The sequence below is a fragment of the Leptopilina heterotoma genome, unplaced genomic scaffold (assembly GCF_015476425.1).
Source record: "Leptopilina heterotoma isolate Lh14 unplaced genomic scaffold, ASM1547642v1 Lhet_120, whole genome shotgun sequence".
NCBI lineage: Eukaryota > Metazoa > Arthropoda > Insecta > Hymenoptera > Figitidae > Leptopilina > Leptopilina heterotoma.
This window is the reverse complement of record NW_025110838.1, coordinates 1,844,733-1,867,025: the sequence shown is the minus strand read 5'-3', so window position 1 is coordinate 1,867,025 and position 22,293 is coordinate 1,844,733. Positions and strand designations below refer to the sequence as shown.

The following is a 22,293-nucleotide window of genomic DNA, read 5'->3' as shown; positions in this document are numbered from 1 at the left end:
ATAAATAAATTTTAAATTAAATTTAATAAATAAATTTTAAATTAAATTTAATAAATAAATTTTAAATTAAATTTAATAAATAAATTTTAAATAAAATTCAATAAATAAATTTTAAATTAAATTTAATAAATAAATTTTAAATTAAATTTAATTTAAAAATTTTAGTTTATTCACCCTTGAATTTGTCGTTAATCGCTTTAAAGTAAACGTAACTATAAAAAAAAAATCTTCATGCTTCTCGGTATAAAAGAAAATTTGAAGATAAAAGGCTCGTGTTGAGAGTAAACTTTGACCGTTTGCTATTTGCTTACAGCAACCCCACTGTATATCGGGAGGGGGGGAAGGGGTGTGCTTCAGAACCACGACGATACCACTGTATTTTATATATATATATATGTATATACTTGGCTCAAAAGCTTCTCGCTCAGGGATACTTAAAGGCTTCCACTAGAATAGTCTTTCTCCCTCCCTCTCTTCTTTTCTTCTTTCTTTTAGATTTTTTTTCTCCTCCGTCTTTCCTTATAATATACGCTTTTTTCATTACTCTCGAGTGTCGTTATTTACTTTCTACATTTTATAAACAAATTTTATTTTATCTTCGAAAATCACTATAGTATTTAATAATTGAAAAATTTAATTTATATATTAGTTTAAAAATTAATTATATTAGTTTAAAAATTAATAATATTTATAAATATTAATTATATTAGTAAAAATTAATTATAATAGTAAAAATTAATTTTAACTTATTACATTACGAAACTTTTATTTATCAATATTAAGTTTATTTATTAATTACAATATTCATCTTTTTTATTTATACTTTAACTAAAAATTTAATTCTAATAGTCAGTTTTTTTATTTATAGTTACTCCCCTATTACTTTGTAGTTTTAATTTTTCGAAATTAAATCCAATTTAACTGAAAAGTATATTTTTATTTAAATTTTCGTCCTTTAGATTTAATTCCCCCACCCTCTAAAAAAAAATGTTAAAAAATGTTTTAATTTCTTTGTCTTTTTTATTTTCTATAAAATTATGAAATTTTTATATGTCATTCGAAAATGGAAAATATTTTATTCATTTAGTATGGTATTATTCTTATATAAAAGTTTCAGGGGTTTTTTTCCTTTCATTTTTGTTTTTCTTTTTTCTTATTGTCCTCTCTCTTTTTTTGCGTGGATAATGCGAAGCTTTTGCTTTTTGCGGGGAAACGAGGCGATTTTTTGGGAGATTAGTTGTAACTCCATCTTTATTGTTTTTAGTCAACGGTGTATGAAGAAGAGATTTACAGAAGCTTTACATTTGTACTTTTTCTTTATTTTAACATTTCTCTTTAGCGTTTTGTAATATTTTCATAAAAATTTTTTCCAAAACAAAAAAATATTATTTTGTTAAATATTATATATATATATGTATATAGAAAACTTTTTCATATATATATATATACATATTTATATGGTATAAAATCGTGTGACGTTGAGTCTCAAAGTAACCAAGAGGATTTAAAAAAAAAAGCTTCTTGTGTCTGAAAGGTGCGCATGCATTAAAATATATCCCATTGTTTATAGGCTTTTAAAATATTTAAGTTAAATCAGTAATCCCGCGGGATTTTGAGATTTTTTTTTCGTTATAATTTTTTACTGAGCATGTTCTTTCTTTCACTGAAAGCTACTTTTCATATTTTATACATTAAAAAAAAATTTGAGAAATACTCGAGAAAAACGAATTTATTATTAAAATAGTCAGTTAAAAAAAGATGTAGAAAAATAACTGTCTGTACTCAAGATTTATTTAACAATTTTTGGCTAATTTCCAAAGCCTATTTCTAAAAGTTTGCCAAAAGGAATACACTAATAGAGATTTTAATTGTTTAGTATTTTTATTTATTAATTTTTTTAATGTAATAATCTATATTAATGTTTTATAATAATTTTTAATATTTTAATATTTTAATATTTTAATATTTTAATATTTTAATATTTTAATTTACTATTTTAACTATTCGAATATTTCTAAAAATATCTTAATACCTTTGTTCAATTATTTTATTCAAACTCTTTTGCTTTATTAACTCCTACCCCTTAGGATAATAAAATATTAAATAATAATCAAATTACCGATATTGGTATTTAATTACAATATAGAGAAAATTATAAAAATACTTTTCAATATAATCTGTTTCTTGTGGAAATTCTAAAACAGTAAGTTTAAAAATTCTGGAATAATAATAAATGAAGAAAAAATAATTATGAGGTTCATTAAATATTCAACATTACTCGCGGGGATGATTATATAATTTATATAATATATTATAATATGCTTTATATTAAGCAGAAGATAGTCTCTTCATTAGTTAAAACTAGTTAATTAATTGAATATGTTCCCTCTAATGGGATAAATTGTCAGTGAAATTTTTCCCTCTAGGAAATATCCATTTTCGTTATTAACTGATTAACAATTACTTATTAACAATTTTCATTCTGTGAATAGTTGTATCGTTGAACGGATGTTTATAAAAAAAAAAAACTGTCAGTCATGTATAGTGAACATGAAATATGACCCAGATTTCACTGCATGAGAGTAGGTTTAGTTAAGTTATTTTTAAATTAGTTTAAACTTTAAAGTTTAATTCACGTTCTTATTTAAAAATAATAATTCATAATTTAATTCGTACTTGAGAATAATAATTAGTAAATTAATTAATAAGTATTGGACATAATGATTAGCAATAATGATTATGAATCGTTATTTTTAAATGGTAATGAAACTTCATTACCATTTAAAAATATCAATTAATAATTTAAATTACTAATTATTTTTAACTGCAATATTTCAATGTAATTATATTTCAATTTTAGTGAAAATTAATTATTCGCTGCTTCACAAAAAGTGTGTGTGTGTTTTTTACTTTTATGAAGAGCGTACTTTTCAAACAAAAAGGGATTTTTGCTTTGAAGTAAAATGACATTAAAGTTTGTTAATCCAAATGCAAAACAAAAGAACAAAAAAAAACAGCATAATCGAGCATATTTTACAGAAAATTTTTCATTCCCGCGGGAATTTTATTCCTGTGCGAATATATACACTCTTTGAATGTAATTACATTTTCAATTAACGTTGTAAACGCATATATTGTGGATTTTCTTTTTATTTTTGATTTTTTTTTAAAACCAAAATTGCAGTTATTTTCAATTTTGAAACAAGGGAAACAATCAACATCATTAGTATGTACGATTTTGAATGATTAAAATTTAATTATTTTTTTTTATGGGAAAAAAATGATGAAATCGACATTATAGTTTATTAATAAATTGAATTTAAAAAAAAAAAATTTTTTTGGGAAAAATTTTTATTTGGTAAAATTAAATTAAACTCGATTTTTTTACAAATGCAACTTTGTAAAGTGAATTTTATGTCAAAGGCAACTTATTAAAATTTAATTTTATGTTAAATGAAACGTATGCAAAGTGAATTTTATGTCAAATGAAACTTGAGTAAAGTGAACTTAAAATTTTTATGCAAACTTTAAAATTAGATCAAGTGAGATTTTATTTTCCTTAAAAAAAAGTGCATTGAAAATATTTTTCTACCTCTTTTCTTTAGAAATCAAAGTTTCTTTGCCCTGCTAGTCAAACAAATAGAGTTTACTTCACTTTGTAACTTTCTTGAAATGTCGCTTAGGAGTAAAAGCTACTTAACAGTTTAGCGCAAATGTGACATAACACTTTAGGTAAATATCAGTCATCACTTTATATAGCACACTTACATACATACGTATACGAGTTTATCGAACATTTGCGGATAGAAATTTCACCTATACACCAGTATTCACAAAAGAAAAAATATATATTTGACTCAGGAGTTTGGTAAAGTATTTATTTGGTTCAAAGAAAATTTATTTGATTCGAAACGTTACATCGCAACACTTTTGATTCCTTTTTTCCCCTCAATTTTATATCCTAATAAGAAAAACTGTTTTTAAAAAAAATGTGCTATAAAAATATAATTTGTACAAAAACAAATTTGGTTGAAGTAAATTTTATTTAGTTAAAGGAAAATTTATTTAGTTAGAAGAAAATTTAATCGATTAAAATAAATTTTATTTGGTTGAAATAAATTTTATATGATACAAATAAATATTAGTTGAAACAAATAAACTATACTTGGTGAAGAGAAAATTTATTTGGTTCAAATAAATATTAATTAAGTTCAAATGAACTATACTTAGTTCAAATAAATTTTATATGGTACAAATAAATATTAGTTGATTCAATATAAATTTTATTTAGTTTAAAGAAACTTTACTTGGTTAAAAAAAATTTATTTGATTCAAATAAATATTAATTAAGTTCAATTAAACTATACTTAGTTGAAATTATTTTGGCTCAAAGAATTCTGTTTGGTTCAAAAAAATTTAATTGTTTCAAATAAATTTAATTTAGTTCATATAAACTATACTTGGTTCAAATTAATTTTCTATAACCCAAAGAAAATTTATTTGATTCAAATAAAGTTTATATGGTGCATATAAATATTATTATTCGATTCAAATAAATTCTATTTGGTTCAAAGGGAATTTTTTTTTTATTGAAGTCAATTTTCTTTGATACAAATAAATTTTTTTTGGGTTCAATTAATTTTGTTTGGTTAAAATAAATTTCATTTGGTTAAAATAAAGATTTCGTTAAAATAAATTCTTTTTTGTTCAAAGGAAATTTGTTACCTATATTCAAGTTAATTTTTTTAAACAAATCAATTTGATTTGGTTTTAGTAAATTTTATTTGGTTAGAGTGAATTTTATTTGGTTTAAGTAAATTTTATTTGGTTTAATTAATTTTATTTGGTTTAAGTAAATTTTATTTGGTTAAAAGAAAATTTATTTGATTCAATTAAATTTAATTTAGTTCATATACCTAAACTATATTCAGTACAAATTAATTTTCTTTAACTCAAAGAAAATATATTTGATTCAAATAAATTTTCTATGCTACTAGGAAACATTATTATTCGATTCAAATAATTTCTATCTGGTTCAAAGTGAAAATTTTCAATTGTTGTCAATTTTCTTTGATGCTTAGCAATTTTTTTCTTTAAATAAATTTTATTTGGTTTAAATAATTTTTTTTTGGTTAAAATAAATTCCATTTGGTTAAAATAAAGATTTCGTTAAAATAAATTCTATTTGCTTCAAAGGAAATTTATTATATTCAAGTTAATTTTTTTTATGCAAATCAATTTTATTTAGTTAAAGAAAATTTTATTTGGTTAAAAGAAAATTTATTTGATTCAATTATATTTAATTTAGTTCATATACCTAAACTATATTCAGTTCAAATTAATTTTCTTTAATCCAAAGAAAATTTTTTTGATTCAAATAAATTTTATATGGTACTAGGAAACATTATTATTCGATTCAAATAATTTCTATCTGATTCAAAGTGAAATTTTCCAATTGTAGTCAATTTTCTTTGATACATATCAATTTTTTTCATTAAATAAATTTTATTTGGTTCAAATTAATATTATTTGGTTAAAATTAATATTATTTGGTTAAAATATATTTTATTTGGTTAAAATATATTTTATTTGGTTAAAATAAATTTCATTTGGTTCAAATTAAGATTTCCTTAAAATAAATTCTTTTTGGTTCAAAGAAAATTTATTACCTATATTCAAGTTAATTTTTTTAAACAAATCAATTTGATTTGGTTTAAGTAAATTTTATTTGGTTAAGAGAAAATTTATTTGTTACAAATAAATTTAACTTTGTTCATGTAAAGTATATTTAATTTAAATAAATTTTCTTTGACTCAAAATTTATTTAATTCAAAATTTATTTAATTCAAAATTTTATATGGTACCCAGTTAAGTATTTATTAATTTAGTAAAAGAATTTTTGATTTGTGTGGAATTAAGTAGAATGCTAAAAAATCTGCAATAAATTCCACTTTCAATTTGAAGTGAAAAAAAATTTTCAATTTTCAATGAAATTTTTCAAAATTTCAAAATTGACAAAAATTAATTGGTACAAAAAATAATTTGTTTAAATTCGAAAAACTTTAATGAAATAAAATTGCTATTTCCTGTAAAAGTTGTTTCGTTGATAAATATTTTTTTTCACTTGAATCAAAAATACAGGGGGAGAATAATTTTCAATCGTTGTTAAGAGTCATTGACTTTTATTTCGACAAGTGCCTCGTTCAAGTGCGTAGATTTATATGTTTTTAAAAAGTACGGGAAGGGGGAATTTTTTTCTATCCAAGTTAAACGAACTCTATGAACCGCAACAAAACTGAATTCAAAAAGTTTTAGCTTCAATTTATATTGACAGTATGTGAATATTTTTTCTTTTTTTTGCAATCGCAATCTGAGCGTATCTAACGACCTTTTCGATGAGATTCAGTCAATCTCTCGACGACTCTTCAAAAGTGCCCCCTCCCCCAAAAAAAAAGCATTATACTAGTTCTATTGCTGCTGTGTTGCTCCAGTTTGTATGGCTCACCAAAGTGAGTATACACCCTTGGTCGTCGCGCAATGTGCACGCCGAGAGTGCCAATATCGTCTAGTGGGCACTCGGCATTGTAACTAGTTTGCTTATGCAACGAGCACTTGTGCCCCTGGAACCGGTAATTGGACTCTAGTTACTGTTAGAAGCGCGCGTTGCCGAAAATTGCGATTAATGATACCATCCGTCGAACTTGCGACCAATCGCAAAGCTTCTACTATCTAGTTAACATTAGTGAACTTCCTATCAAGTTCGCCCTCTATATATGCACTTCTGTGTGTGTCTATATTCTAACCTAACAGCTGTAGGAGAGAGAGAGAGAGGGGTGTGTGTGCCCTTAAGTGAGTCGATACCATGATGTTGGTGTAAATGTTCTTGGACAAACTAACTTTAATGTCTGACCCTAAACTCACTTGACCGTTTGGCTAACTTTCTCCATATCTAACATGTTCCTCGACCTCAAAACATTATGGCTAACGAAGTTTACAGCTTTTTTTTTCAATCTTCAATATATAACTTGATCACTCCCCAGTGATGGGGGACTTTTCCCCATTAACGCTTCCAGCCACCTCTCGATACTTTATGGCGATTATTTAATTCCCTCGCTTACGATCTCTTCGTATTCGATAGTTATTTAATAATTTATTTGCTACCATACTTTTTTTTGAAACTTATTATTATTAAATTATTATTATTCAAATTGAAAAAAATAATCGAAAAAAAATTGAAAAAGTAATGAAAGAATAAAATTGTTCAGTAAATATTTTTATCGATAACGAAAACTTGCTTCAAAAACTGTTTTATCGACATTCCGCCATGTTGTATCCACCATTTTGATTTTTGTCTCACAGGCAATGGCAATTTTTCCCTTTCATTCAATAATAAAACAATTTTATTAATTTTTCATGATTTATATTAAAATAATATTAGGCAATTTTTCCCTTTCATTCAATAATAAAACAATTTTATTAATTTTTCATGATTTATAATAAAATAATATTATAAAATTTAAAATATTTAAACAAAATTACGACTAACAAATAAAGAATATAGCCATTTTGATTATTATATACTTTTTTCTATAACAAATATCGATTTATCTAAATTATGCAACTTTTTCTCCTTTTTATTTATAAAAAATATTAGCAAATTGTTAATTGTTTAAAAATTACGATTAAGAAATTTTCTTCATCTTTTATAATAATTAAAGATGACCGAGTGATAAAATCTTTATTTTATATATATATTATAAGAAAATATTGTTACTGTAATTTCTTCAAAATTATTTTCATGATTTCATTTCAATTATTATTTTTTACAATTTTTACCAAAAATTCTTCTTTAAATAAATTATTTTTAATAACTGAAAAAGTTCTACTTTGAGAATTTTCAAATCCATTTGTTTACAAATCAATTTTTCCGAAATTTTGATAATTTGGAAATTCTTCAATTAAATATATAGCAGAAAAAAATTTTTTTAAATAATTTCAAATATATTGAATTAAATTTTTTTAAAAAAGTTAGTTCTACTGAATTTTTAGTTAAAAGTATGCAAAATACAGATTTTTAAAATTGTTAAATTTAAACCTTTTTAAAATTTAATTATTTCTAAATTCATGCTATAATGCTTTTAATATTCAATTATAATGAAAAAATTTTAACTGAAATTCATTTTTATGAAATGTAAATCAATTTTTATTAGATAATTCTATGAGAATTCAAATAATTCTAATAATTCAATTATTTTTCAAAATTTCAATAAAATTCTTTCAAAGAATACAATTATTTTCATAAATTTTAATAAAACACTTCGTGGGAATTAAATTATTTTCCAAAATTCCAATAAAACTCTTCCAGAGAATTCAATTATTTTTCTAAATTTCAATAAAATACTTCCGAAGAATTCAATTATTTGTTTAAATAATAAAATTTCTCCAAAATATTCAATTATTTTCGAAAATTTCAATAAAATTCTTTGCCAGAATTCAATTATTTCTTTAAACAATAAAAATTTCTTCTACTAACAATTCAATTATTTTTCAAAATTTCAATAAAATTCTTTGTCATAATTCAATTATTTCTTTAAATAATAAAATTTCTTCTAAAAATTCAATTATTTTTCAAAATTTCAATCAAATTCTTCCAAAGAATTCAATTATTTGTTTGAATAATAAAATTTCTCTAAAGTATTCAATTATTTTCGAAAATTTCAAAATGTTTCCCAAGAATTCAATTATTTTCCAAAATTTCAATATGATTTTTCGTCAGAATTCAATTATTTCTTTAAATAATAAAAATTTTCTTCTAACAATTCAATTATTTTTGAAAATTTCAATATAATTCTTTCAAAGAATGCAATTATTTTTAGAAATAATAAAATCTTTTTGAATCATTTCAATTATTTTCAGAAATTCAATTATTTTCCAAAATTTCAATAAAATTCTTCCAAAGAATTCAATTATTTTTCTAAATTTCAATAAAATTCTTCGTCAGAATTCAATTATTTGTTTAAATAATAAAATTTTGTCTTTAAAAGAATTCATTAATTTTAAAAACGTCAATAAAATTCTTCGCGAGAATTCTCGTAATTTCTGCGTAAAATTTTATTACTTTTGAAAATAATTGAATTTCTGCAATCATTTGTAACTTCAAAATTCAATTTTTTTTTGTGTTTGAATTTGAATTATTAAAATTTTTCAAAAATCTTAGTTCCTTAAAGTTTTCAATTAAATTTATAGAAAATTGAAATTTTATCAAATTTCAAATTAAAACCATCTGAAATTCTTCTATTTACGAAAATTGTAAACGCAACTCTTTTAAAATTCAATTAATTTTGAAATATTTGAGTATTATTCATTAAATAATTTCTAAGTAATAATTTCATGATTAGAACTCGTAGTAATTTCATAGTTTATGGGTCAAACAAAAAAGACACAAAAATTCATAATTTTCTCATGAATTCTAAATATTTAATTTTTTTCAGCACTTTTAAAATGTCTGACTTTTTCCTGAATTTCCCGTGTCAGAATAAATTACTATTATAGTTATAATAATTATATTAAAACTATATTTCAATTCATTATTTTTATGAAAAAAATTTGAATTAAAAATTTTTACATTCTTAAATTAATTTTAACAAAAGTTAAAAAAAAGTTACTTTAATAATTTTTTTATTAATAATAATATTAAGAATTTCAAAATATCAATTTATATTCATTAAACTCCAAGAATCGAATTAATAGAATTTCTAAATTCGAGGATAAAATAAACACTATATGAATTCAATAAAAATCAACAAGAAGTAAACTGACTAAATTATTGAAGGGATAACAAGTCCCAATCAATTGGTTTTACATCTTCAATTTTCCGAGCATAATAAATGGACTTGCATCTTGATTGATGTTAGTGTCAATTGCAAAAAATACAAATTGCAAAAGAAAAAAAGTATTTCTTGAGACACTATTTTCTTTCTTGTTTTTTCGCCTCCCTCTTTCTCTCTCTCTCTCTCTCTCTCTCTCTCACACTATCTCTCTCTTTTTGCCCCCTCGCACTCTCTCATTTTCAAAGCATAATAACAGGCAGACAAATTCCATTAAATTTTTCTCTGTCATAAAAAGCGACAATCAAGCGGATATTACAGTTTTATTAGAGTCCCCCTGGAGCTCTGTGGATGACAATATCGATAGTCGGCGGCCTTTGTAGAATATAGTCCGGATAATTCGTGAAACCAGAGTATGAGAAGTAGTCTTGTCCAGACAGAGTTTCCGTGGTGCAGCCTCATGGCAACCAATATGGATTATTCCTTTGGGATTACGAGACTGCTCCTCTCTCTCTCTCTCTCTCTCTCACTCTCCCTTGATGCCACCCCTCGTTTGCACTTCGCCTAAGGTTAGCCGTATTACTGCCGGTGTATGTACACGAGGTTGTCGAGTTTACAAGCGTGTACACAGAGTAGTAAGCCACATACGCGCCAACCATGAACCAACGAACGTATATCTATACACACATATAAATATATATATATAATATATATATAATATATATATTTATACTTATAAGTGTATATATATATATAAAGTTTAGCCTGATGCAAGAGTGTGCCGAGGAATAGAGCTTTGCGAAATCGTGGGCACTTTGTAAGCCGTTACTACCTCAAGCGCTTCTTCGAGTAATTGGATCTCTTCACCGTTTTCCGCTCACTTCTTCTCGACACTCTTTTTTTTTCTACTTTTCTTTTCAATTTTTTTTTTTTTTTTAACGAAATTTCTATCCACCGTCCAAAATTTGTTTGCTTCCTTTAAATTTTACTATTTAAGACTATTTTAGATTTATTACTACAATACTTTAGGTGACACTTTTGGATTCGATAGTGACGTAATTTATAGATTCACTTATTGTAATTTCACAGTAGCGCAAAATTATTTTACTACTATTTTCAATTTATAATCCAATACTTATAATTACATTAATAACACTCATGCCCATTAACGATGTTCGTAATTAACATTAGCAATTAACATTAACATTAGCAATTAAAAAAAAAAAAAAATAAATAAATAAATTTACTTGAGTCAAGTAAAAGTATACTTGTCACAGTACCTGTAAAATTTGCTTTAAATTTCTTTTAATTTTCCTGAATAATTATTTTCAAAATTTCTATTAATACTTGAATTTTAATGCAAGTAGGTATTAATTGGAATTTTAGTTAACTTTAGTTGAAGAAAAGAATTTTTCTAATCTTGTATGAAATATATTAGTCCATTCTATAAAAATTACAGAGAAAAAATTGAATATATTAGTGAGGGAATAAAAAATTTGATTTTAATTGCTTTTTATTTCGAAAACTGTTTTATCGATGACCTTCTGCCATATTGAAGTCGACATTTTGATTTTTAATTGATACTAAATGGTGTTCAACTATTCAATCACTCACTTACTCATTTACAAAAATGCAATTTGTAAATTAATGAATTTCTTTCCTAAATGTATAAATTGTATAATTTTGACAATTATTTTAATAGACAGTATATAATTCTTAATAGATAATTAATTAATAAATAATTTAATAAATAAAATAATTAATTAATTAATTAATTTTAATTATTTAATAAATAATTTAATATTAATTAATTTATTCTTAATGGATGATTAATTCTCCTTAATACACCATTAAATATATTAATCTTCGTATTCTTTCATTCATATATTTTTTCATGATTAATAATAAAATTTACGAATTTAATAATATCTTTATAATTGTAAAATTATTCAAAAACAATAATTTCTTTTTTAAATCTTTTAAGTATTTAATTATTATTATTTTTTTATGGAAATTAAGATTTTCAAAAATTTCATATTCAAACCTTTTTGAAATTATTCAACTTTAAAAATATTGTTATAAAATGATTTCTTCATGATTTTTTCATGTTTTATAATAATTAAATAGAATCGAATGTTAAAATCATTATTTTATATTATAAGATAAAGAATATTGTTACTGTTACTTCTTCAAAATTATTTTCATGATTGTTTATTTTATTTATTGAATAATTGAATGTTTCTTAAAATTTAATTCTTATAAAGAATTTTATTAACAAATTTTTAAATAATTGAATTCTTTTGACGAATTTTAATAAAATTTTTTACTTAATTTAAATTATTTTTCAAGGATTTACCAATGTCAATTATTTTAAAAACGATTTGATCAAATTTCAATTATTTTTCAAAGATTTACCAAATTTCAATTATTTTTAAAAGATTTAACCAAATTTCAATTATCTTTCAACGATTTCACCAAATTTTAATTATTTTAAAAATATTTTACCAAATTTTAATTATTTTTAAAAGATTTTACCAAATTTCAATTATTTTTCAAAGATTTTACCAAATTTCAATTACTTTTCAAAGATTTTACCAAATTTCAATTATTTTAAAAAGATTTGATCAAATTTCAATTATTTTTCAAAGATTTACCAAATTTCAATTATTTTTAAAAGATTTAACCAAATTTCAATTATCTTTCAACGATTTCACCAAATTTTAATTATTTTAAAAATATTTTACCAAATTTTAATTATTTTTAAAAGATTTTACCAAATTTCAATTATTTTTCAAAGATTTTACCAAATTTCAATTACTTTTCAAAGATTTTACCAAATTTCAATTATTTTAAAAAGATTTGATCAAATTTCAATTATTTTTCAAAGATTTACCAAATTTCAATTATTTTTAAAAGATTTAACCAAATTTCAATTATCTTTCAACGATTTCACCAAATTTTAATTATTTTAAAAATATTTTACCAAATTTTAATTATTTTTAAAAGATTTTACCAAATTTCAATTATTTTTCAAAGATTTTACCAAATTTCAATTACTTTTAAAAGATTTTATCAAATTTTAATTATTTTTCAAAGTTTTTTTCAAATTTCAATTATTTTTCAAAAATTTACCAAATTTCTATTATTTTTAAAAGATTTTACCAAATTATTACAATTTTTGAAAATAATTGAATTTCGCAATGAATTTCATTAAAATTTCTGAAAATAATTGAATTTTGAAATTAATTTATAAAGATAATTGAAATGTTGACTTCAATTTTTTTTATTCCTTGAAAATAATTGAATTTCTGCAAAGAATTTTATTAATTTTGAATATAATTGAATTCTTGTGATGAATATTGTTATTTATGAAAATTAATTAAATGCGGAAAATTTTTGAAAATAATTGAAATTTTGTCAAGAATTTTATTAAAATTTTTGAAAATAATTGAATTTTGAACTCTCTAAATTTGAAGTAGTATTTTATTAGTCAAATTTACTGATTCAAAGGCAAAAAGTCAGTCACTAAAATTTTAAATTAGTAAACAATTTTTCTAATTCAAATTTAGAGAGAAGAATAAATTTTTTATTTTTAAAGATAATAATTGGGATTTTGTCGAGATTTTTTTTTTGTAAATTTTGAACGTAATTAAATTTTGAGATAAGAATTTTATTTTTTTTTTTTTGAAAATAATTGAATGCTTGCAATCATTTGTAACTTCTTCAAAATTCAAATTTTTTTAGTGTTTTTAACTAAAATTCTTCTATAAGTCCATTATTTTTAAATATATTGACAAATTTAACTAATTTCAGAAGAATTTGAAATATTAAAATTTTTCAAAAATCTAAGTTCCTTAAAGTTTTCAATTAAATTCATAGAAAATTGAAATTTGATTAAATTTTAAATTTAAATCTTTTGAAGTTCATCTATTTATGAAAATTGTAAACGCAACTCTTTTAAAATTAAATCAATTTTGAAATATTTAAGAAAAATTATTTATTAAATAATTTATTTTTTTATTATAGTTGTTCAAGATTTATGTTATTTAAAAATAAATTTTTGCCAGAAATTAAAAAGAAAAGGTTTTGTATTAGAATTCGTGGTATTTTATAGTTTATGCGTCAAACAAAAATGATCCAAAAATTTAGAATTTTCTTATGAATTGTAAAAATTTAATTTTTTCAGGTGATTCAGATAATTTCTTATTCTTTATTACTTTACTATTTATTTCCCATGTTATTTTACTGTTTATTTATTTTCATTGTTATATGATTTCTTTTTGTTCTCGACAGCTGGTACAGTTATTTGTTAATTGTATGTATATAAAAAAAAGAAGAATAACAAAAAAAAATTTTCTCATTTTTTTTTTCTGTTGTAGCAAGCGCCGACGTGGGTTTCGCCATCTACGACAGATATGCTGCTGAGCAGATGGGTCCACCTGTCTCGTACGTGGCGCACCTGACCGGTGCTTTGGCCGGGCTGACGATCGGTCTTCTCGTACTCAAGAATTTCGAGCAACGACTGCACGAGCAACTCCTGTGGTGGGTGGCCTTGGGCGTCTACGCAGCCTGCACAATATTCGCGATCATGTACAATCTCATGCATCCCGACTATCCCTGACGTGAGGTCAGCTTCGCTTACGGTTATCCAAGTAATACGTAACGCGAAGCCTTCATGACGACCATTCATCGTTGTCGTCATCGTCATTGTCACAATTCATTATCTTGACCTCGTTCAGCAACGAACAATTAAAACTAAAAACAAAAAAAAACAAACAAACAAACAAAGCTCATGCCAAAAAAAAAAATACGAAAAAACGGGAAAATCCTAAAGCCAAAAACCAGGCCACCTAACGTACCAAAGAGATATTTCAAAGGAACCTGATGATAATCCAAACAAACCAGGAGATTTAAAGAAAAAAAGAAGGTAAGGATTCTAAGCACCTCGAAAAAAAAGAATCTAGCGTAAAAAAATGTAGTAAAAAAAGTAGTTTGATGATAGGGAAGGAAAGAGACAAGATCCAAAGAAACAAAAAAAAAATAGAAGCAAAAAAAATGTAGCATTTTTTTTCAATTCAAACTGCAGGTTAGTTTGATGACCAAAAAAAAAGAAATTTTTCTTTCTTTCAAAAAAAAATTCATCAAGAGCTACATTTTTCTTTCCGTTATCTGCTTCGAGTCATCTCTTAATTTTCACCCCCCCCCCCCCCACAAACACACTAGAAAAAAAACATACAAGACTGAAACTCTTTCCAATTTCCCCGAGATGAAATAAAAAAAAAAATAAATAAATAAAACAGAAACTCGAAAAATTCAAATAAAAGGAGAAAATATAGACAAATTGCTCTTATCCTTTTTTTGTTTTGCGCAAAATACAATGTATATGTGAAATTTCGAGTCTATACACTTGTTTCGTTAATGCGACGACGCTTAATCCGTTCGCCGGTAATCTGCCCGTGTAATCATTACCCTACATTAATTGTATATCATTGTAAATACAATGTACAGCACACAACGTATATATATATATAAAAATATATATAGTAGAAAAGGAGCCTTAAGGAGCCCAAGCGCGTGTGTATTCGAAAGGCTCTCGAACGTAATTGCAAACTAACGAGATGATCGTGTGTCGCCAGTGTTCTTGTTACTAGAATGCGACCAACTTCATTATGTCCCCATGTGTGTATAAATGAGCAGACCTTTCCTTTTTGTCCGTGTTTATTACATCTCCCCCCCCCCCCCCTCAATCACCACTTCTTACTGAATTTTTTCAGTAATTTCATTTTTTATTTATTTATATTTTTGATGTTTTTTTTTCATTTTTTTTGTACACTGAAAAAAGTTCTGGTTAAAAAAGAAACCGGGAATTCTGGTTAAATTTGGTAGAACTGGAATAGTTAACTGGAATTTTGGTTTTTATTCATGTAATCAGAGAAAAGAGTAAAATATGGTTAAATTGAAGAATTTTGATTGAATTAACTGGAATTTTGGTTTTACTTAATCAAAACCGGAAAATAGATAAAGGTAAATATATTTAACACTGCATTCTAGTCGAATTAACAAGAATTCTGGTTGAATTAACTAGAATACTGGTTAAATTCGGTGGAATTCTGGTTTGAAATAATTTGACAAGAAAAAAATGGTATTATCTGGTTGAGAATCTTTAGAATTTTGATTAAATTAAGAGGAATTCTGGTTTGAAATAATTTATCCAGAAAAAATTGTAAAATATGGTTAAATTAACAATAGAATTCTGGTTAAATTAAGTAAAATTCTGGTTAAATTAAGTGAAATTCTGGTTTTAAATAATCCATCTAGAAAATATTAAAAAATAGTTAAATTGACTGGAATTCTGGTTCTAAATAATCTGACCAGAAAAGTTGTAAAATCTGGTTAAATGGCAATAGAATTCTGGTTTCATTAAGTGAAATTCTGGTTTGAAAAACTCTATCTGGAAAAGATTAAAATATGGTTAAATTAACTATAATTCTGGTTCTTATTAATTTAACCTTAAAAAAATAGTAAAATCTGGTTGAATAACAATAGAATTCTGGTTGGACTAAGTGAAATTCTGGTTTGAAATAATCTATCTCGAAAACATTAAAATATGGTTAAATTAACTATAATTCTGGTTCTAATTAATCTAACCTTAAAAAAAATAGTAAAATCTGGTTGAATAACAATAGAATTCTGGTTAAATTAAGTGGAATTTTCTGGTTTAAAATAATCCTTCCAGAGAAAATAGTAAATTATGGTTAAACGAACAATAGAAATTTATTTAAATTAACTGGAATTGTGTTCCTAATTAATTTAGCCGGAAGAAATCGTAAGAGAATATTTAACACTATATTCCAGTTAATCCAACTAGAATTCTGGTCAAATTGACTAAAGTTTTGGTTAAATTAACAAGAATACTGGTGAAATTCAGTGGAATCCTGATTCTGATTAAACAAACCAGAAAAACGTATTAAGACTACAATTAATAGTAAACTCCAGGGAAAATAATCAAAATTTTTATTAAGAAACTAGAATTCTGGTTAAATTAACTCTAATAAAGTTTAACCATAATTCTGGTTATTTCATCTAGAATAAAGTATTGATTTGCTGGAATCCAGATTATGGTTAATCTAATCAAGAATATAGAGTATATTTAACACTATATTCTAGTTGAATTAGTCAGAATTGTTGTTAAATTAACTAAAATTCTGGTTCCGGTTATTCTAACTAGAAAATGAGTAAGAGTATATTTAGCAATAGATTCTTGTTAAAATAACCAGAATTCTAGTTAAATTAACTAGAAGTTGAGTTAAATTAACTGGAATTCTGGTTCAAGTAACTAAAATTCTGGTTCTGGTTATCTTTACAAAAAAAATGAGTAAAATTAATTTTGAACTACATTTTAGTTAAAATAACCAGAATTCTATTTAAACTATCTAGAATTTTAGTTAAAGTACCTAGAATTCTGGTGTAAATAATTAGAATTTTGGTTAAATTAGCTAGAATTCTGGTGTAAATAATTAGAATTGTAGTTACTGTAATTCTAACCAGAAGAATGAATAAAAGTATATTTAACACTATATTCTAGTTGAAATAACAAGAATTTTGCCTTTAATTAATTAGAATTCTAGTTATATTTTTTAGAATTCTGGTTAAATTTTTTATAATTCCGGTTAAATTATCCAAATGTCTGATTAAATGAACCAGAATTCTGGTCTTAGTTGATCCAACCAGAAAAACTAGTAACATTCCATTCTAGTTAAAAATATCCAGAATTCTAGTTATTCCAATCGGAATTTTTTTCAGTGTAATTAAAAAAAAATTTCTATTTTTTCATCATCATCTTTTCTCCCATTGTTGAGAAACGCGCTTGTGCTCGAAAATAATTCACACGTCCCTAAAATCACGGTTTTTTTATTAAGGCGCACACCAAGTCACAAATAATTTTTTTTTTTTTTGTAATACCTTTCTTGTGTTCTTAAGTTATTTATAGATGTTTCTATTTATTTAGTGAGGTTTTCAAATTTTTTTTTTTGTTTTTTTTGTGAATGACTGTTTAGAAGAGAATGAATGGCAAACGCCTCTAGACTGAACAATTACCCCTGCCCAAAGAATTTTTTAATTACTTTATTTAAACTTAAAATAGTGGAAATATTTATTTTGATGAGCAGTCATAATATTCGTTTTCTTACCGATTTTTGTGTTTTTTCTTTCTTATCTTTTTCTGGTTTTTCTTTTCTGTTCATTTTTCTTATCTTTTCTGTGTTATCTTTTTTCTATTGTATTTTTTATAATTCTTTTTTTTGCTCCTAATTTTTTTATGTTCTTATTCTATTACTTTGATATTTTTCTCGCTTTGTTTCATTTTTTCAATTATATTTTTTTTAATTAAAAAATATTCTTCTGCTCTTTTTTTGCTTTTTCTCTTTTCTTGTTCTTTTTATGCTCTTTTTTTCTTTTTTTTTCTTTGCTTTCTATAATTTTTGTTACTTAAAAAATACAAAATTCTTTTTCCTCTTTTCTTTTTTTATGAATTTTTTTCTTTCTTTGTTCTTTTTCTTACTTAATATATCTTTTTTTTCTTCTTTCCCTTTCTTCTCAGCAAAAAGAGAAAAAAGAGAAACTCTTCTTTTCTATTTTTTTTCTTCTTTTGCCTTTTTTAAATTCTTTTCGTTTGTTTCTTAAAATTTTGTTTTTCTCTTTTCCTCTTGTTCTTTACTTTTAGTCTCGTTCTCGTTGATTATAATTGTCTTTTATGTCCGATTCATTTGCAGGGAAGGCGCCTTTTCTTGCAAACCACTGGTTTCTAATTTTTAGGTTGAGAGAAAATTTTTTACGACTCTGAAGTCATTTATCGTTGATGCACTATAGTTCTTGTTTCGTTCGTTCAATCTTTAATTTCCGGCTTTTTTCTCCCCTTTGTAATTGTATTTTGAATTATGTTCTTTCTTTTACTTTTCTCAGTGATTTTTAATTATTTAATTTATACAAAAATAATCTTGATCGTAACGTAGAGAAAAAAATTTCCTAATTTAATTTTTTTTTCACTTCAAAAAAGAGAATTAGTATTTTTTCTTCTAAAACTTTTAATTTATTGTAAAAATTTTTTTATTTATTATTTGTATAGAAATTGATGGTTTGTTAAAGAATAGAGGTTTGCAAAAAAATTTTAGCTGTTGAAATTTTTGCTTCTTTAGCATTTTCATAAACCCCTGAGTAAATTAACGTTTTGTTTAAATGTACGAATTTTGCTTTATCAGCTTTTTCCTAAATGCTGTATATATAAATATTGATATTTACTGAAACATGAAAGACAATTTTTGCGCTTATAGAGTTGATTAATGAATCAATTAAATTACTAAATAAAAAAAAAATTAATGTATAATATACAAATTTATACAAAATTATATACACTTTTTTTTCTTTTTAACAAAGAAAGAGAATTTTAAATATTATTTTTCCGTTAAATTTACAAATTTACTTTAAAAGGTATAAAAATACTTTTCCGCTTTAGATCAAAGTAAAGAAAAAAGTATATAATTACCTTAATTTTTGCTCTATTAAATCTTTCCATTAACTTGAAAAATCTTCTCGTGTTGAATTTCTGAATTGGAATGAGAGAGAGAGAGAGAGAAAGAGTGAGTTTCTTATCCCTGGAGAATTTGATAGAATATGAAATTCTTTTTTTTAAATGTTTCATAAATTCCAGGAAGAATATTTTACAAAAATTAATTGAAAATAACTCATAAAATGAGAGCACTACACTTTAAAGAGATTATATGTTGAAGAAAAATCAAGTAGTTGGAATCAATTTTTCAATATCTCTCTCCCAGTGATAAAGTGTTAAAATATTTCAAACAAAAACTGTTTGGTGTATAAGAATAAGTAAAAGAAAAAAATTTTTTTCTTAAAGGGAATTAATTAACATAAATTTTTTAAATTTTCTTGTTTATTGAAAAAAAAAACATTTTTTTTCGTTTTTAAAATATTATCTCAGTGTTTTCTTTTAACAAAATAATATACATATTATTAAAAATTATGTAGAATAATTTTTTCTTTTCATTCAGTGTATTTTTTATTTAACAAAAAATATTGATTAATTTCTGCACAATTTTTAATTAATTAATTTTACTTAAAAATCAATTCATTTGTTTTCAAATTAATTCATTTGCGTTCAAATTAATTCGTTTGTATTCAAATTAATTCATTTTTATCACTTGAAATTAATTTGTTTGTGTAAATTTAAATTTATTTAATTTCCATTGTATTTGTTTCTAATTGTTTTTTCACAATTACAGTAGGTTTTTAATTTCAATTGATTTTTTTTTCAATTACTGTTGCTTTCTACTGTAAATGTTTTTAATTGCAATTGTCTTTTTCTATTGGAATTGTTTTTAATTATACAAAAAGATGACAATAATTATAATAATTATAAAAATTATAATAATAGTTATAATATTAATTATAATAATAATTATTATAATAATTGCATTTAATTAAAAATAAAATTGCTTTAATTTTGATATTATTTTGTTAATAATCTGTAAAAAGAAAGAAATGATTTTTATCTATGAACAAAAAGTTATTTTCTTAATTAGCGATCCTGAGGCTGTCGCTTTCTGAACAATGAATGTAGAGAAGAAAAAATATTTTATTACACTTTTCATTAAAATGTGTTTTATACTTAAGAAAAGAGTGCAAATCCTCTAGAGAAAAGTTTATTAAGATTCATCGTAGAATATAATAAACCTTTCAAAGGGGCTTTATTAAACTTTCTAAAATATATATTAAAAAAAATAATAATTTGCACTTTTCATCTCCTTCTTATTAATTTCAAAGAGTTTTATTTAAAATTAAAAATATTACTTTTCAAATATTAATTATTAAAACGGATGATTAATAAACAATTAACGAGTTAGTTAATTAATTAGAAAATTATTAATTAATTAGAAAATAATTAATTAATACTTAAGAATTGTCAATTAATAATTAGAAATTTTTAATTAAGAATAAAGAATTAAAAATTGTTAATTAACAATTAATAAGAAGAATTAATTACTCAACGAGAAGTTGAAACACATTTTAATAAATTGTCATAAAGTATCGAAAAAATTTAGTGAAACGAGCGTCATTTTGAGAGTAAGAGAAATAAGAATGTCGAAGGTGACAGCGTTGGGATCACTGTGAATAATAAAAAAAGGGAGTTTTGGGTGGGAGGGAAAGTTGAGAAGAGCTTTGTTTTCTTGTTGATGGAGAATTATTCAAATTCGAGATTGTTGGGCAGGGGATTTTCACGCTACGAAAGAAATAAGAGGCTTAACGATAGAAGAAGCGAGAGTAAATGAGAGTGATGAACGATGCTAGTCAATTAGTGCCCGCCAGGCAACTATACTATGCGCTAAACTCAAGGTATCGCAGGATAACCCATTTAACCTTACCCTCCCCCCTCACCCACCCCCCGTCGTGAACAAGTAGAAGGAGAATGAGTATATAGTGGTGGACGACGAATGAGAAGAGAAACTGTAAAGGAGAAGAGAAAAGAGAGAGAGAGAGAGAAATCTCTAATGAGAGAGAAGAAGGAAGAGAGAGAGGAAGAAAGAGAGTGAGAGAGAAGAAAGAGAATGAGAGAGAAGAAAAGAGAGTGAGAGAGAAGAAAGAGAGTGAGAGAGAAGAAAAGAGAGTGAGAGGAAGAAAGAGAGAGAGAGAAACGTACTCGAGGAGTTACAGCGGGTGGGTAGCAAGTACAAGCAGGAGAGGAGTAATTACGCGTGAATAATTAAATCTGTACCACACTTAAACGAGGAAAGAGCAAGGCAGCAGCCGCGACCTGCGGTGCAAAGACCTCGACTTGATGCGCAATCGCCCTCCTCCTTCTACTAATTCATAAACTACCAACTTCTCCTACGGTCTGCCTTACCTGTTACAAAACTAGCACTGTTGTTATTATTAATTAATCCTATTTGCGAGCACGTTCCCGAGTAAAAATATTTTCCCCTTCCCCTATTCTTCTTCTTCTTCTTCTTATTCTTTTTCACTCTCCAATTTTAACTGAAATTGAGAATAGAAATAATTTTTCAGTTTAAATTCAAGTTTGATTTTCCACACAGAGAAATAATTATTTTATTGAATAATTATTTATTCATTATTGCTTCCTCATAGATGAGGTATTTATTATTCTATTCAGTATTAAAGAAATATTAAAGATCCTAGTAACTTTTTCTAATTAAGTAAATAAATAAATACTTATTGTATCAAATAATTATTGTATTAATATTTCTTTCAATAATCAGGTTTTTTTTTTGAGCGAATTGTTCCAATTGGAATGAGTTTTGTCGCGTAGGATTGGTTCGTAGAGTGTGTGGCCGAGAGCGCAAGCGCGGCGTCGGAGAGGGGCTGTAGGAGTGAGAGAGACGTCGCCGTTCTTCTCTCTCGCACTCATTGGTCCCACTTCGACGCTGCGCTTGCGCTC

At 24.3% G+C, this 22,293-nt stretch overlaps 1 protein-coding gene across 2 annotated transcripts in view; it reads left to right on the top strand.

Annotated features, from left to right (window-relative positions):
- Window positions 1–22,293, top strand: part of LOC122510302 (protein rhomboid-like) — a 193,524-nt gene that overhangs the window by 155,307 nt on the left and 15,924 nt on the right. Inside the window, exon 6 of one of the 2 annotated variants that reach the window (XR_006302430.1) lies at window positions 14,207–14,754. Coding sequence is in view for 1 of the 2 variants with exons in the window: in XM_043624841.1 (XP_043480776.1) it covers window positions 14,207–14,448 (242 nt within the window). In the remaining variant the exon portion in view is untranslated. Of the gene's footprint in view, window positions 1–14,206; window positions 17,225–22,293 lie in introns of those variants that run through there. The other variant, XM_043624841.1, reaches the window with a different exon arrangement.